Source organism: Bubalus bubalis, chromosome 6 (genome assembly GCF_019923935.1).
Source record: "Bubalus bubalis isolate 160015118507 breed Murrah chromosome 6, NDDB_SH_1, whole genome shotgun sequence".
Classification (NCBI taxonomy): domain Eukaryota; kingdom Metazoa; phylum Chordata; class Mammalia; order Artiodactyla; family Bovidae; genus Bubalus; species Bubalus bubalis.
The window spans coordinates 106,009,480-106,024,284 of NC_059162.1; the positions used below are offsets into that span (position 1 = coordinate 106,009,480).

The 14,805-nt window shown below is 52.2% G+C and overlaps 1 protein-coding gene across 1 annotated transcript; it reads left to right on the forward strand.

The window, feature by feature from the left end:
- The first annotated feature begins 1,554 nt into the window (after positions 1-1,554).
- Positions 1,555-13,824, forward strand: HPCAL4 (hippocalcin like 4). The gene is made up of 4 exons (XM_006077518.4): positions 1,555-1,780; positions 7,590-7,759; positions 7,903-8,118; positions 9,682-13,824. The coding sequence occupies exons 2-4, from the start codon at positions 7,598-7,600 to the stop codon at positions 9,877-9,879; spliced, it is 576 nt and encodes a 191-aa protein (XP_006077580.1). The 5' UTR covers positions 1,555-1,780; positions 7,590-7,597; the 3' UTR covers positions 9,880-13,824.
- Positions 13,825-14,805: the final 981 nt, after the last annotated feature.

Consider the following 14,805-nt stretch of genomic DNA (forward strand, 5'->3'; position numbering starts at 1 on the left):
TCCTGTGTCAGCTCCCAATTTTACAGACTGAGGAAGGCACAGAGAGGGAAGGGTCTTGCCCATGCTCATCTGTGGGCTCCCTGGCAGAGATGGGATTCCACCTGAGTTCCAGAGTCCGTTTCCAGCATCTCACGCTGCTTCTCCCCACTTGCTCATGCCTTGGGTTATGATACCTGTGAGCAGGAATGAGTTTTTGTTCTTCTCTGGGTTCCCAGGGCCAGGTGCTCAGGACGTGACAGAGTCAGGGTTTTCAAACACCTGTCTTGGGATGTCACCCAACTAAGGGGCCAGGGACGTGCCAGGTATGCTGTCATTCTGCTAGTACCCCAAAGAGAAGACAAAGCCTGCAGCTGGGAGGATGGGACGGCAAAACAGATTCAAGGGGGAACGGACGCTTCCTAAGGAAAAAGAGAGAACTCCACTGGCTCCTCCCCAGGGAGTTTGGCTCTGAAGTTTCTGGGATCAAGCCTCCACTCTTGGCAAGCTGATCCTCATCCCCTATCGCCCCTCCCACCTCAACGCCCTCAAAATTGGCAAAAAGCCCCGCCTCCCTTTCAGCCCCCTGTCCCCCAACAGCCTCTCTCCGATTTAACCAATCCCCAGAAGCCCCGCCCTACTTTTGACAGACCCCTAGACGTCCCTCCCCCGCACGTGGCCCAACCCGAAGCTATCTGCTCCCCTTTGGCCCCCGATTTCGAGTAAAAGGGTTCCTTATTATCGCCTTGGGTTGGAAGCTCTCAGCTGCCAGTGCAGCTGGGGCGGGCGGCTGGGCCCGGCATTGGGGAGACCCCCAAATGCGGGGAGGAGGTGTTCCCAGGGCCCTGAAACCTTCCAGACCCGCTCAGTGTAAACCGCCTCTAGCTTGTGTCAACATCCGAGGCCAGAGACTGGCGGGGGCTGGGGACAAGCTCCGTCTACAGGACGGGAAGACGGGAGGATGGGAAATGGAGGGGTTCATGGGGCAGGCAGAGAGATACCTCTCGGGGAGATCCCGTGAGGCCTCCTAGGACTCCGTGAGAAGTAATGAAGGCCTGTGTGGGGGAAGGATCGAAATTCTAGCGTGGGGTTAGGTAAAGGCTGGATACTTCGCCATCCTCGCCCACCTGCCATGGCTTGGGGGCAGTGGGTGTGTTGGGGGAGGCGATGAATGATGTGAAGGCGTGGGCTGCTGACCACCTCATCTCTTCCCTCCCCACTCAGTTCCTCGTGGCCCTTCTCCGATTTTGGGTGGGATGTGCGGGGGAGGGGGGGATCACATCTTGTGACTCATCCCCTTTTCCATCCCCACCCTCGCTGGGCCCAAGAAGGAAAGGCTTAGAGCCTCTGCTGTGGTTCTTCCGTTCCCATAGCAACCGTGCGGTTGTTTTTGCGAATCTACTTCAATCGTGGACACTTTTAACCTCAGACGATGGCCTGGGGTCTGAGTCTCGGGGCGGGATACAGGCGAAGGTACAGCCCTCCCCTTTTCCTCGCGACTCTGGGAAGGTCAGGGCGGGCGGGCGAGGCGCGCTCCTGTAGCGGGGCCTCACTGGCCACCGGGTCCCCACCTGAAACCCCGCCTGCCACTCCGCCTCAGCCGACCCAATCAACGCCCAACATGCCCGGGGTGAGGCGGGGCTTATGCAAATCGTGTCGCCTCCGAGAGACTGAGTGATCCAAGAGCTGGGAGGCGGCTTCGGCGCGGACCTTGGAGAACCTGGAGGCCGGCCCGCGAGCCCGTCTCGGTCCCCGCGACCCGCGGAGGCTCAGAGTCATCCAGCGACCCGGCGAGCGGCCTCAGGTAACGCGGGTAGGGCCGGGCGGAGGCACGTATCCCCTCCCCCTCCACCCTCCATTCCCTCGTCTTCTGCTCCCTCGGATTCATCTCCCTGACCCCTGATTCCACCATAGGCGGCGGCTTATGGGGGTCCCGCCCCTGGCCAGGGGACCACCCACTCCAGTCCTGGCCCCGCAGGTCCCAGGGAAGCAGGCAAAGAAGCCTCCTTAACCCCAAAGTAACAACTGCTCTGGTCCCCAACACACACACACACACACACACACACCCCCCTGGGGATGTGGTGGCTGATGCTAGAGGAACCCCTCCCCCTCCCCCATGGGTAGTCAGCTCAGCCCCATGAACACCTCCCACCTCCACAGACAGCCCCTAGCCACACCACCCAGCCCCAAGAGCAGCTCACTGCACTTCACACCACAGTGTCCCTGTCCCGAAAGACAGCCTCCACCTCCACAGAGAGCCCACTCCCACTTCACACAGCCCCTCAGACCGTCTCCACCTCCACCTCTCAAGCTGACAGAGCTCACAGCATACCTGGGGGCCACCCAGTTCTCCTCCTCATGACTCTCTCTCAGCAGGCCCCCCTCCCCATGGTCTCAGTGAGAGACAGAGGCCCATCTTCCGCCTCTTTCACCTGGCTTCAAGATAAACACTACCCCTCAGCAGACCACCCAGACCTGTCAGTCACTGCTGCCAAGGTCCCAGCCTCCTCCGTTCCCCTCACCCCTCACGGCCAAAGCACCAAGTTTTCTCATTCCACCTCTCAAACATCGTTCTAATTCATACCCTCTCTGGCCTTCTTGCACCCAGCCAGCCGCTCCCTCTCCCGTCCTCCTGCTCAGTGGGGATCGTGCCAAAGCTCCATGGACTGTTTGGCTCTTTCCCTAAGGCAGCCTGAGTCTGGAGGGCAGAAGAACTTGCCTTTGCTGTTTGACCAAGTCAAACTTCCCTCTCTGATCCTTCATGAGATAGGAGACAGAGGGTGGGTGGGCAGGACAGAGAGTGGATCTGATGAGACGATCTTAGATAACCTTCTAACTCTGACACACTCTGATTCTATGGCTGATTATGAGAAAACAGGACCCTTTTTTTTTCTTTTCCTGAACATTTAGGACATTTCAGAACGGAGGTCTGAGGGGCTTTAGTCCTCACCAAAAGGACATTGCTTCTTACCCAGGCCTGGGTATGGGCCTCCCCCTTCCTACACACTCTCCAGGCTCAGGCTCCTCCTTAGCAATTAGGAGTCTCTTCTTGACCAAGAGCCCACATGACATGGGCAGCTCCAAGGTGGAGGTAGTCAACAAGCCCACCTTTGGTTTATCATCCCCTGCCACTCACTAATAAGAAGAAGGAGAAGACCTAGCTATTGCCGCCATGGCTGCTGCTTGGAGAAGAGCAAAGGGAGGAGAAGAAAAAAATCTCCTGACCAGGGAGCTATTGTCACCATGGCAACAGTCTCAGCACCAGCTCCTCTGAAGCTTGGTGAGGGTGTGGGATTATTGCCTCCCTCAGTCCCTCCCACCCTCTCTGCCACCTTTCCATTTGGGGCCCACAACTCTGAGTTCTGCCCTCTGAAAGAAACCTCTGAGTCCAGAGGCACAATGTCTTCACGCATGGGGAAGAGCCAGCTTCTTCAGAGCTGGAGGCAGCCCTCAAGAGGAGCCTGCCTACGTTCAGCCAGGCCACAGCTCCAACAGAACATGCCCCCGTGGGTTCTGGCCTTCTTCCTGCTGATGGACTCCACTTGACCTTGGGTGAACTCTTCCTTTCCTCAGATCTAGGTTCTGTTGTCTCTAAGAGGGTGCAACGGCAGGAGAACACAGATAAACAGCCTGATGCTGTTCCAAGGAGAAAGAAGGGGGTTCTGCCCCTTGAATATAATCCACAAAGGGACATTCATTGAACATCTCTGGGTTCCAGAGTAGGTCTCTCCAGGGCACTTCTGTCCTGCCACAGAGGGCAGAGTGGGAACCTGTGTGGGCAGCTACAAGAGGGAAAATGGGAATAAGGGACGATGACTTTTCTCACTGTCCGAGCTGCTCCCAAGCAGACAGGGTTATATTGGGAGAGGATAAGCTCTTTACCATTGAGCAAAATGTCTGGAGAAATGTTTCTGGCCCAGACAAGAGTGTAATGCAAAACTCTTCCCCAAATCAGGCTCCATTCTGGAATTCTAGAACACCAGGTGAGAGTCAGAGAGCTCTGGAGTCTACACACCTGTTAGGATCAACTCTGTGGCCTCACAGGGTCTACTCATGCCCAGAGTGCCAAGTCCAGGCTGCTGACTGTCTGCTCTCCAGTCTGGGAGAAGCTGATCATAAGGAAGTGGGCTTTAGTCAGCCCTGAAGGCTGATTGTAGCTGCATCAGCCCAGAAGAGAAGGAAGGATTATGAACAACAATTGAAGTAGGTTCTGACTGAAGTATGTAGTTGTGAGGGGAGTAGTGGGAGGTAAGGGTAGACAGTTGACTTGAGACATGAGATTTTAGAGGGCTCTGGAGTTTAAGGGGACCCATGGGTATGGCAACCCTTAGCCTATATTGTACCTCTGGGCAAAACTAGAAAAGACATTCTGTTGAACAGAGGAATCACAAGGAAAGCCCTCCTTCTGAGGCAGCTGAGTCCACAGGATGGCTTGGCAAACAGTGCCTCAGCTGGGTCTCAGCCCCTTTGGCTGTGCCCCTGGCCCTGACTATGCAGTGGCGGGGGCGGGGAGGAGGGGCATGGGGAGAAGATGTGGTGTACATTCCAGGAGCACTTCAAAAGAAGGAACAATAGGCCTTAGTAGCAAGTGGGATCTAGGGAAAAGGAAGAGGGGAAACTAAATGTAATTATGATTGTATTCCCTCCCTGATCCCAGGGAGGGAAGGAAGGGCCATGGAGAGAGAAGGACCATCACAGGTTGAGGGTGAATCTGGCTGTAGGTGTGCTGAGTCAGAGGCCCTGGTGGTCCACCCCAAGGATGGATATTTCCTAGGTATCAGATAGTGTGACCTGGAGCCAGCAAAATGGTCCCATCTATGCCAAGAGGCAGAGCAGAGCCATAGTTTTCCTGGAAGGCAGGTAGGAGTCTGTAGTGGACAAGAGGTGATTCAGAGAGGGCAGTCCAGGCAGGTGGCATAGATTCAGCCTGGGTGTAACTCTGAGCCAGTTTTCTCCTCTCTCTGGGTTCCAGTTTTTCACTAACATAAGGGGATGATCTTAAAGGGGATGATCTTAAAAGCTTTGGCCTGCTGACCTAAGAGTGGTAGAAGGAATGAAGAGAGATGAAGCCTCCTTCATAGTCCCTGGTGGGCCAGGAATCAAATGGGGACTGAGAACAGGTATGGCCAGGAGACAGAAAATGGTGGGAAGGCAGCACAGAGTGGGGGAGAGAAAAGGGGCAGAAGGTAAGAGCCACATAGACTCCATCACACACACACACACACACACACACGTGTGTGTGTGTGCATTCTGGCAGATTTGCAGTCTTATACACTGACGTGCTCCCACCCACTCCTACTGCTTACGCAGACACTTGGGTACGTCTCACAGGAGACAGAGGGAGAGGCTCTGCCTCCCCCACCAGACACCACTACCTCTGCATTCTCGAACTTTCTTGACAGTACCTGAGCCTTCAGTGTGCTTTGGAGGAGGGGGCAGCTAAGGATGGAGCCCGCCTCCTTCTGCCCATGTGTGTTTCAGTTGTGCTTTTGATTCCGGTCCCAGGACAGCTGTGTGGGACCCCCTGGTTCCAGGTTCCTGAAGATGGCATGCCACCCCGTCCCTGGCTTTCCCTGGGAGTGTATAGGATTCATCATCCTCTGGGGGTGGGAGGCAGGCAAGGATGTTGCTGCCTCCACTGCTTCTTGATCTTCTTGATGGCCCTGTGGAGGGTCTGAGATCCAGAGGTATTCTATAACTCAGGAGTCCCCAACCTCTGGGATCTAATGCCTGATGGTCTGAGGTGGAGCTGATGTAATAATGATAGAAATGAAGTGCACAATAAATGCTATGCACTTGAATCATCCTGAAACCATCCCCCCACCCTGGTCTGTGGAAAAATTGTCTTCCATGGAACAGGTCCTAGATGCCAAAAAGGCTGGAGAACGTTGCTTGAAGTTATGAAGCGAGGAGAGAGGGCATGGAACTGACCAAATTCAGACCTGGCTGTCTAGGGTACTCCCAGCAGTAAGGATTAGAAGCCACACAGGCATGCACTGGGCTGTGGAAGTGGAATTCCTTCTGCAAGCCTGCGGGTGTCCTTTTCCAGAGTGTCTTCATGACAGGCTACCCTGCAGCTGGGGTCTGGCACTCTTCCAAAGAGACTCAGAGTGGGTCAAATTCACCTCCCAGGTCATGTCCTGGGGAAGTCAGGCTCTAGCAGGACGTTCCCCCCATGGAGGCCTGACAAGAATGTCAACTCAGCCTTCAGGGCCTGCCAGGGCCCTCACTCCAGCCAGGCTTCCTGGGGAGGGTTTGTACCTCCCTCTGCAAGAACTTCCTCAGGCACAAGATACTTGAGGGGCTCATGGTCCCACTGGGGCCTGACTCTTCACCCTCCCCAAACTTGCTTCTCAGAAATACCACCTCTATCCATTCAGCCCCGGTTCTGAGCATTGGCAGCAGTCCTCTGTCACTCTCAGCCCCACATCCATTCAGTCCCCAGGTCCTGCCAGTGCCTCCTCCTAGCATCTCTCAGTCCATCCACATCTCTCTACCACCCCACCCTATTGTCATCGCCTCCCACCTGAACTCTGCAGCAGAGCTACCCCTCCTCTCCCGACCCAGGTCATCTCGTACACTGTAGCCAGGGAAAAATCTGAAAAACGCATTCCTTCTCTCTGGGTTCCCAGCACCATACTATAAACAATCTATAAGTATTTGTGTAAACCACAGGAGCTTCTGTGCCCCACGCCAGACTCCCTGGCGTGGATTTAAGGTGCTTTACAATCAGCCTCTTTGATCCAATTATGAGTTAGTGAAGTCTGGCTCATGTTGACTTTATCCCCATCATCAGCACAGGGCCTGGCACATGGTCAGCCTCAATAAATGCTCAGGGAATGAATGAACTAATGAAAAGGAGAAGACAGTCAGGGTCATCAGGGCTACCAGCTAGGATTTCTGTTTGTACAAAGGAAGGAGGGAGAGAAGCTTCTTGCTCAGGTGGCCTGGAAGGTCTTGAGGAAGGACTTGGGAGACAGCGCCAGGGGAACACATGAGGAACCTGCCAGGTAGGAGAGGAGCTTGTAGTGGTGGGTAGAAGCTGAGTGCAGAGAGCTCTGAAGAGCAAGGAGAGGATTACGAATATTCTGTGGGTGTAGGGAGCTATGGAAGGTGTAAAGAGGAGAGGAGAGAATGAAGACTGTGATTTGCAAACCGGTCAGTGAGAAAGAGGAGAGCTGAGCCCTGGGAGGCTAGAGACCCTGGTTGCCAGGGGAGGAAAACTGCTGTGAGGAGAGGGGAGGGGCCTGCTTGGAGAGGAGGCCCTGTAATCCGGATGTAATAAGGGGAAAGCCCCCACTTTGTGTGCGGGGAAAGAGGGGAGCAGAGGAGAGGCAGGAGCTTCTATGGGAAGGAGTGTGGTGGAATGACAGAACCCATCTGTAGGAGGCGGGGGTGTCCACCGTGTAAGTGAGAATAAGACCCCTCCCCCCTGCCCCCCGCTGTGGAAGGATTGGGGGGGGTGGGGGCGTCCTGGCTGTGGGAATGTGCAGTTGGTTAGAGGAAGGGGCTGTTGTGGAGAAAGGGAACCCCGTCCTAGAGAGACTTGGCAGAAGGCTGCTGAGGTGACGGTCTTGCCCTGGACCAAACTGAGGGAGCCCCCTCTCCGCCAGGCCCTGCCATGGGGAAGACCAACAGCAAGCTGGCCCCAGAGGTGCTGGAAGACCTGGTTCAAAACACCGAGTTCAGTGAGCAGGAGCTGAAGCAGTGGTACAAGGGGTTCCTGAAGGACTGCCCCAGCGGCATCCTCAACCTGGAGGAGTTCCAGCAGCTCTACATCAAGGTAGGCGGAGCCCAGCACTCCGGGGGCGGGGCGGACGGGCGGGGGCGGAACCAGGCAGCCAGGGGGCGGGGCCCGGCAGCCAGGGGGCGGGCCGCGAGCGCGGGGCTGTCGCTGGGCTCCAGCCCCTCGTGTCCTCGCCTCAGTTCTTCCCCTACGGCGACGCCTCCAAGTTCGCGCAGCACGCTTTCCGCACCTTCGACAAGAACGGCGACGGCACCATCGACTTCCGGGAGTTCATTTGCGCCCTTTCGGTCACCTCCCGCGGCAGCTTTGAGCAGAAACTCAACTGGGCCTTTGAAATGTACGACCTGGACGGTGACGGGCGTATCACGCGTCTCGAGATGCTGGAGATCATTGAGGTGGGTTGGGAAGACACGCTTCCTGTCTTCGCTGCGAGGGCCGTTCTCCAGCCACCCTCCACTCAGGCCTCGGGAGCCCACCACTCCCTCCTCCCTCTTCCCTCCTCCCAGGATCCAGCGGCTAGCCTTGGTTGGGTGTTTAGAGTAGGACCGGTCTTGTGCTAAGTACTTTACCCAACAAGTCTAGAGGGTAGGTACTGTTAGAAACCCCATTTTACGGTTGAAGAAATGTATCAGGTGATGGTTCTTGATCCCAAATCTAAAAGGAGTCTGACTCCAGAGTCCCAAGTTCTTAACTCAGTGTTCTTTCAACAAATATATATTCTTTCAACAAGAGTCCAAGTTCTTTTTTTTTTTTTAAAGACTTTTTGATGTAGATCATTTTATTTATTTATTTATTTTATTTCATTTTTTAAAGTGTTTATTGACTCTGTTACATCTGTTTTATGTTTTGGTTTTTTTGGCCCCAAGGCATGTGGGATGTTAGCTCCCTGACCAGGGATCGAACTCGTACCTCCTGCCTTGGAAGGCAAAGTCCTAACCACTGGACCGCGAGGGAAGTCCCAGAGTCCAAGTTCTTAACTCATATTCTTTCAACAGAGACTGCCACATGCCAGTCTCTGTTCAAAGTTCTTGCTTTCACAGGGCATTCCTTCTACCAAGAAAATTTAACAAAACAAAGCCTATGCTATGTCAGGCAGTAAGTATTACAAACAAGATAAGCAAAGCAAAATAAGGGGAGAGGGCAATGAAGGAAAAGTGATTTTGTGTGAGGTGAGATTCGAGGAGTAACCTGGATAAAGTGAGGGAGCTAACTGCATAGGTGTCAGGGGGTGGAGTGATCTGTGCATGGGGAAGAATAAATGCAAAGACCCCACTAGACTGTGTTTCCAGTGTTCAAGGAGTGGCTGGGAGCCCAAGGTGGTGGGAGAGAAGCGAGCTAGGGGAGAGTGGTAGGAAGAGGTCAGATAGGTAGTCAGGAGGCCGTTTCTTAGCATCATCATCTGGGGTAGAGACTTGACTTTCTTCGAAGTGAGATGTGAAGCCCTTAAGGGCTCTCCCTATTCTCCGTGTGGAGAACACACTGAGCAGGTGGGAGGGCAGCAAAAGTAGGGAGAGACCAGTTGCGAGCTTCCAACAGCAGTCCGGTCACAGGGGGATGGAAGCGACAGCCATGGAGCAGTGGAAGTAGCAGGCAGTGGCTCATTATTGGACCTATTCAGAATTAGGGCTGACAAGATTTGCTATAAGATTAGACATGGGTGTGAGAAAAGGAGAGTCAAGAATGGTGTCGAGGCTTTTGGTCTGAACATCTAGAAGAATGCATTTGCTGTTCACTGAGACAGGGCCCGCTGGGGCAGAAGCAGGTTGGAGGTGAAGAGTTGGGTAGTAGACATGTTTGGTGTGAGATGCTGATTAAATAGCCAGTTTTAGTGACTATACATCACCTTCCAGTATCCTCACACGGCCCCTTGTTCTCCATGCCACCCCTGGGTCCCTTCATACATCTCCAATCTCCTGTCCCCATTGTGAGTGTTCACATCTCCCTCCTTGCCCCACCAGGCTATTTACAAGATGGTGGGCACTGTGATCATGATGCGCATGAACCAGGATGGGCTCACGCCCCAGCAGCGTGTGGACAAGATCTTCAAGAAGATGGATCAAGATAAGGACGACCAGATTACACTAGAGGAGTTCAAGGAGGCGGCCAAGAGTGACCCGTCTATTGTGCTGCTGCTGCAGTGTGATATGCAGAAGTAGAGGCTGGTGAGGGGCAGGGCCCCTGGCCAGGAGGGGCGTGGCCACCTCCCAACCCAGTGACCTCTCTGGCTGGCCCTTCCTTAGGGGGAGGGGGACTCCAGCCTCACTCTCTGGCCCACCCACCCCTCTGCCCAAGCCCTTGCTCTCCTCAGTCAAGATCCTTAAGGGACCACCTCACCCTGGAATAGAGAAGATCCTCAGGTATTTAATGGCCTAGCCCCAGCCCCAGTCTTGGCCCAGAACCAACATCTGCTGGGCAGAGGGGAACTGGTTTTTGCCCCAAGGTTCAGGGTAAAGGGAGGGGGGCTGGGTTCTGCTTTGAAATTCTGTTCTTCTGGGATTGTGCTTTATAGGATGTGGTCCTACAGACCCCAGTTAAAGGGCCAAATTGGGTCTGTCCTTCACTGAGGACCCAGAACCCTTAAGGATGGTCTGTGCCCTGTCCCCACAACTCTACCTGGCCCCTCCGACCCCAGCCTTTGGAGTGTTCACTCAGTCCTTTCTTCAACTAATGTTTATTGAGCACCTATTCAAGGCCAGGCACCCCTAGGTGCTAAGGCTATGGTAGTTTACAAGACACATTCTGGCCCTCTGGCAGCTCATAGGGTAGTGGTCAGGGACTCAGACGGACATTGAGCTCAGGTGAGGAGAGGGTACAGCTGGTTAGTTTGAGAGGAAGAGTTAAATCTTTCTGTTCAGCTCCACACAGAGCTACAGAAGGATGAAAGGGAAAGTATTTGGAAATCTAGGAACCACGTCAGTGGGGATTTTAAGAAAAATTGAAATTGATGTAATACTTATTTTTTAATACCCTTTAAAAGAGCTAAACTCATTTTATTAGTTGAGGATGTTAAAACATACTTTATATTACTTGGTTTCTTGTAAAATGATTAAATGAATATAGAAAGTGCTAATTTTCAGGGGGTAAAAAAGAGCTGAGAAAAAAAGAGGAAAATACCACCCAGCTTACCAGATGACACATTTTCTTATCAGGCTGTATCCTGAACTGTCACTCTCAGCAGCTTCCGCTGCTTCCTTTTAAATGATCTTTTTTTCAATTCAGTGAGCAACTCTCTACTGTGCACTTAATGCTGGTTAGGTGCTGACTTCAGTAACGGAGAACACAAGGCTTGCCAAGAGTGAGACAAGTGTAGTTCCCACATCTGGATTTGGTCTAGTTTAAGGATGGGCTTTGTTCTTTCACTGCTCCAGAAGCAGAAGGAGCTAGAAGAAGAGGACCAGCCGGCCACTGTTTAGGCTGCCAGGCTGCATTTATGGATTAAATGCCTAAAAATGTGCCGGGCATGCTCCACTTGAAAGGCTTTTTCTAACTCCCAATCCTGAATCTGCCAGGTAATTTGTCATCTTCCAAGTACACTGGCTTTGCTTTTTAATGTCTGCTTTCCAATTTTGAATCAGTGAGCTCTACAGCTGCATGCTTTGACTGCTGGAAGATTAATCTTGCTTCTTCATCAAGTCTTTCACTTTACTTTCTCCTGTACTTATAATCAGAAATTAGCTTTGATGTGCAGTGACAGTGGATTTCCTCTTGAACTGCTGGTGAAAACAGTCTAGTTCACAGGTGCTGTCAACCCAGTGTGGGAGCAGGGAATGATTGCTGGGTTGGGGAGTACAAGAGTATACCTTCAGGAAAGGGATGCAGCATACCTCTTACTTCCAAGTCCTCCCTCTCTGCAGATAGAGACTCTTGGGGAAGCTGACTCTTTTCCTCAAAGTCTCCTAGACCTTCCTTCTTGCTGCCCTTGGAGATGGCAAGCCCACTGAGTTGTCACCCTCTTTTCATCCTTCTGCCTATGACCAGCCACATGGTCAGGCTGGGGAATTCACATCCTTGGGCCGTAACCAGCAAGCGTTTATCCAGTAATGCCTCAAGGGATGTTCCATTACTCTCAGGAGCTGGCTGTTAAGTCTGTTTTATGCTGCCAGTCAGCACCAGAGATACACAGGACTCTACAGCCCAGCTCAGCTTCGACTTCCAGTGGGAAACTTTTTACAAAGTGGGGTTCCTATCCCCCAAATGTTGACTCTAACCTAATTCACAATCACACAGAACTTCATGCTTTAGATCTTGCCATTGACCCCATCTCATTCTATCCTCACAGCCTAGGGAAATAGGATTCTTCATTCCATTTCTCCACGCTAGGAAACTGAGGCACAGAGTGGAGTTCCTAGTGCATGAGCACAGCCAGGAGATGGCACAGTGCCCACACTTGAGCCCGGGGCTCTATGAGGGCCTTTTCCCTGCTCATTCCTCTGACTCTGAGTGGTACAGAGGTTGACTGTAAAGAAAGCTAAGTTGGTTTTGATTCTTTACAAGCTTCCTTCTAAGAAGTATCTGAGGCTCTGGTCTTCCAAAAAGAAATAGGAGCTTGACTGAAGCCCCCACATTTTCAAACATCTTATTTTCTATTTCTGGGCAGCTCTGCTAATAGGTCAATGCTGTCTTAGGAGGCATCTGACTCAACCTTGGAAGCATCTTGCAGTGTCTTTACTATTTTCCTCCCTAAGGGAACTTTTTTTTCCCTCTCTCTTTCTTTCTAACTGGTGGGAAAATCCTACTCATGAAAGCATGTTTGATCACTCCAGGCTTCTGGACACATACCATGGGTGATACGTGCTGTTCAGGTCGAAGGTTCTCAGCCATCCCAGCAGGGTGAACACATAATGTCAGGCTGGGAACTGAGACCCCCATCTTGTTCATGGGAGGAGCCACAGGCAGGCCAGGCTTTGCTCCCACATGCTCCTGGATGTCCTGGGGACTGTGCGCTTGGGAATTCCTGTGGTAGAGCACCAGCCCTGCCTTGAGAAGAGAGGCAGTCCTCCTATCCCTGCCCCAGCAAAGAAGGACTTGCCACAGAGTTAGCAGAGTATGAAGTATGACTTGCATAGACACGAAAATATATGGACAGTTAAAATGTTGATATATCCAAACTCTCCCTTGAAGTTCTGTATCTTTTTGCAGCAGCTCTGTGAATTGCAAGGTCCCTAATCTGCCTTCTAACTGTATTTTGCCCTCATTTATCCTTTTGGGCTAACTGATGAGCCCTTTATTTCTTCTCTCTAAAAATCATCACTGGGACTTCATGGCGATCCAGTGCTTACAATTCCATGCTCTGACTGCTAAGGATCCGAGTTCAATCCCTGGTTGGGGAAATAAAATCCCACAAACCAAGTGACTCAGCGAATATATATATATATATATATATATCATTATGAAGGGGAACTTCAGATGTCCACTCTAGTCTTTTGAGTTGTAGTCAAGATTATATGACTTACCTTTAAATCAAAAGTTAAGAAAAAGGAAGCCCATAAGCAAAGGCACTGAAGTGTTTCCTGACAATAACACAGTCCCTCGAGGAAGAAATTCATCCTACAGCAGAGCAAGAGAGGAGGAGAGAGGAGAGAAAGGAAAGAGAGAAGAGGCTGGGCAGGGGAGTAAGCTGACCCTGTAAATACTTTTACACAAAAATTTACTAAAACAACAAGTATTTCCTGAAGATCCACCCTGGGTGAGGCTTTGTGCTGACTTTGGAGATCACTGTGGGGGCAAGAATACATTGCTTACATATTTTATTCATCAGTTTTGAAAAAATGTCATTCGAAGCTGCAATTGAAAAGTCGCAGAAAAATGTGGAATTTTCTTTCCAAAACTTTCAGGGTTTTCTTTTACTTTTTCCAGAGGGTGGAACAGGACTGGGCCTCCCAGGGCATCTGGCCCTACTTGCTTTGGTGGAGGCCTGGAGAAGTAGGGGGCGCTGGGTGGCAGAAGGGGGGCCTCCCAACCCATTCTCCAGCGTGGGCCCCCCTCTCCTGATGTGCTGCTCCTGGTTGTGCCTGCAGTGACTGTCCTCACTGTTCAACCCTGTGCTGTGTCGTGTTTTGTTTTTTTTTTTTCACTGACATTGAATAAAAAGTGTGACCGTGCTGGGGGCCTCTTCTCTTCCCCCATTGGAGACAGGGCTGGGGTGAGGAGAAAAGGGGAGAAGAGACCTGAGGGAGCTCACACAATGGGGGAACCTCGGCATCCTCCTTGGGGCAGAGGTCCTTGTTCCAAGTTACAGGGAACAGAGACCCACTCAAGCTAGTTCACAGCAAGGGGTGAGCAGATTACAAGGGACCCTAAAGATGGAAATTCAAGAATGGCTGGGCCTCAAGAGAACAGGCACTGTCAGTAGGACCTCTGCCCTCTCATCTCTGGGCCTTGAGGGTTCTCATCCCTTTGGCAATGTTCGCGTCTATACTCTTTTCTTTAGTTTCTCTTAAGACCCCCTTGGTTTCCCTGCACAAAGCGGCTGCTTCTTCAACTCTGTATCCAGACTCACCAGTGACTGACAGCTCCCTTCCGTGTCTCTTAATTCAGTTTTCAAGCAAGAGAATCTGATTGGTTCAGCTTAGCTTTTCCTGGGAGCCCTTGGTCCATTCATTAGCACCAGACCAGATGCTGATCAGGGGCCTGGGGGCAAGAATACTCTCCCTAAAAGGGAGCTAGTGGCGGCAGGCCTTGGACTCAGTTTCTCCCTCTGTCAAATGGAAGACATGGTCAGAGCCCACATGAGTTAGTGAGCAGTTAGTGGATAGAGGGCAGCGGGGAGAAAGGCCGAGAGTCAGGATTACAATTAGTCCACCTGTTACTGCTTGTACACGTTAGGAAAAGGCGCCCCCTTGAATGTAGCGATCCCATAAGCATGCAGCTAAGCCAGTAGATGGCACATTTGAGCTAATGAGAACAATATACCCCTTTTTGAACAATCAGCCTTGTCGTGCCCCAGTTCACAGCTTGGCAAGGAGCACACAGCCTGGATCTCAGCCCCTGCTTGCCCCCCTGGTCAGGGGTGTTGTGTAGTGCAGACACTGTTCCACTAGCCACAGGAGCCCAGAGCCCTGAGACCCGCTTACACTGACCCA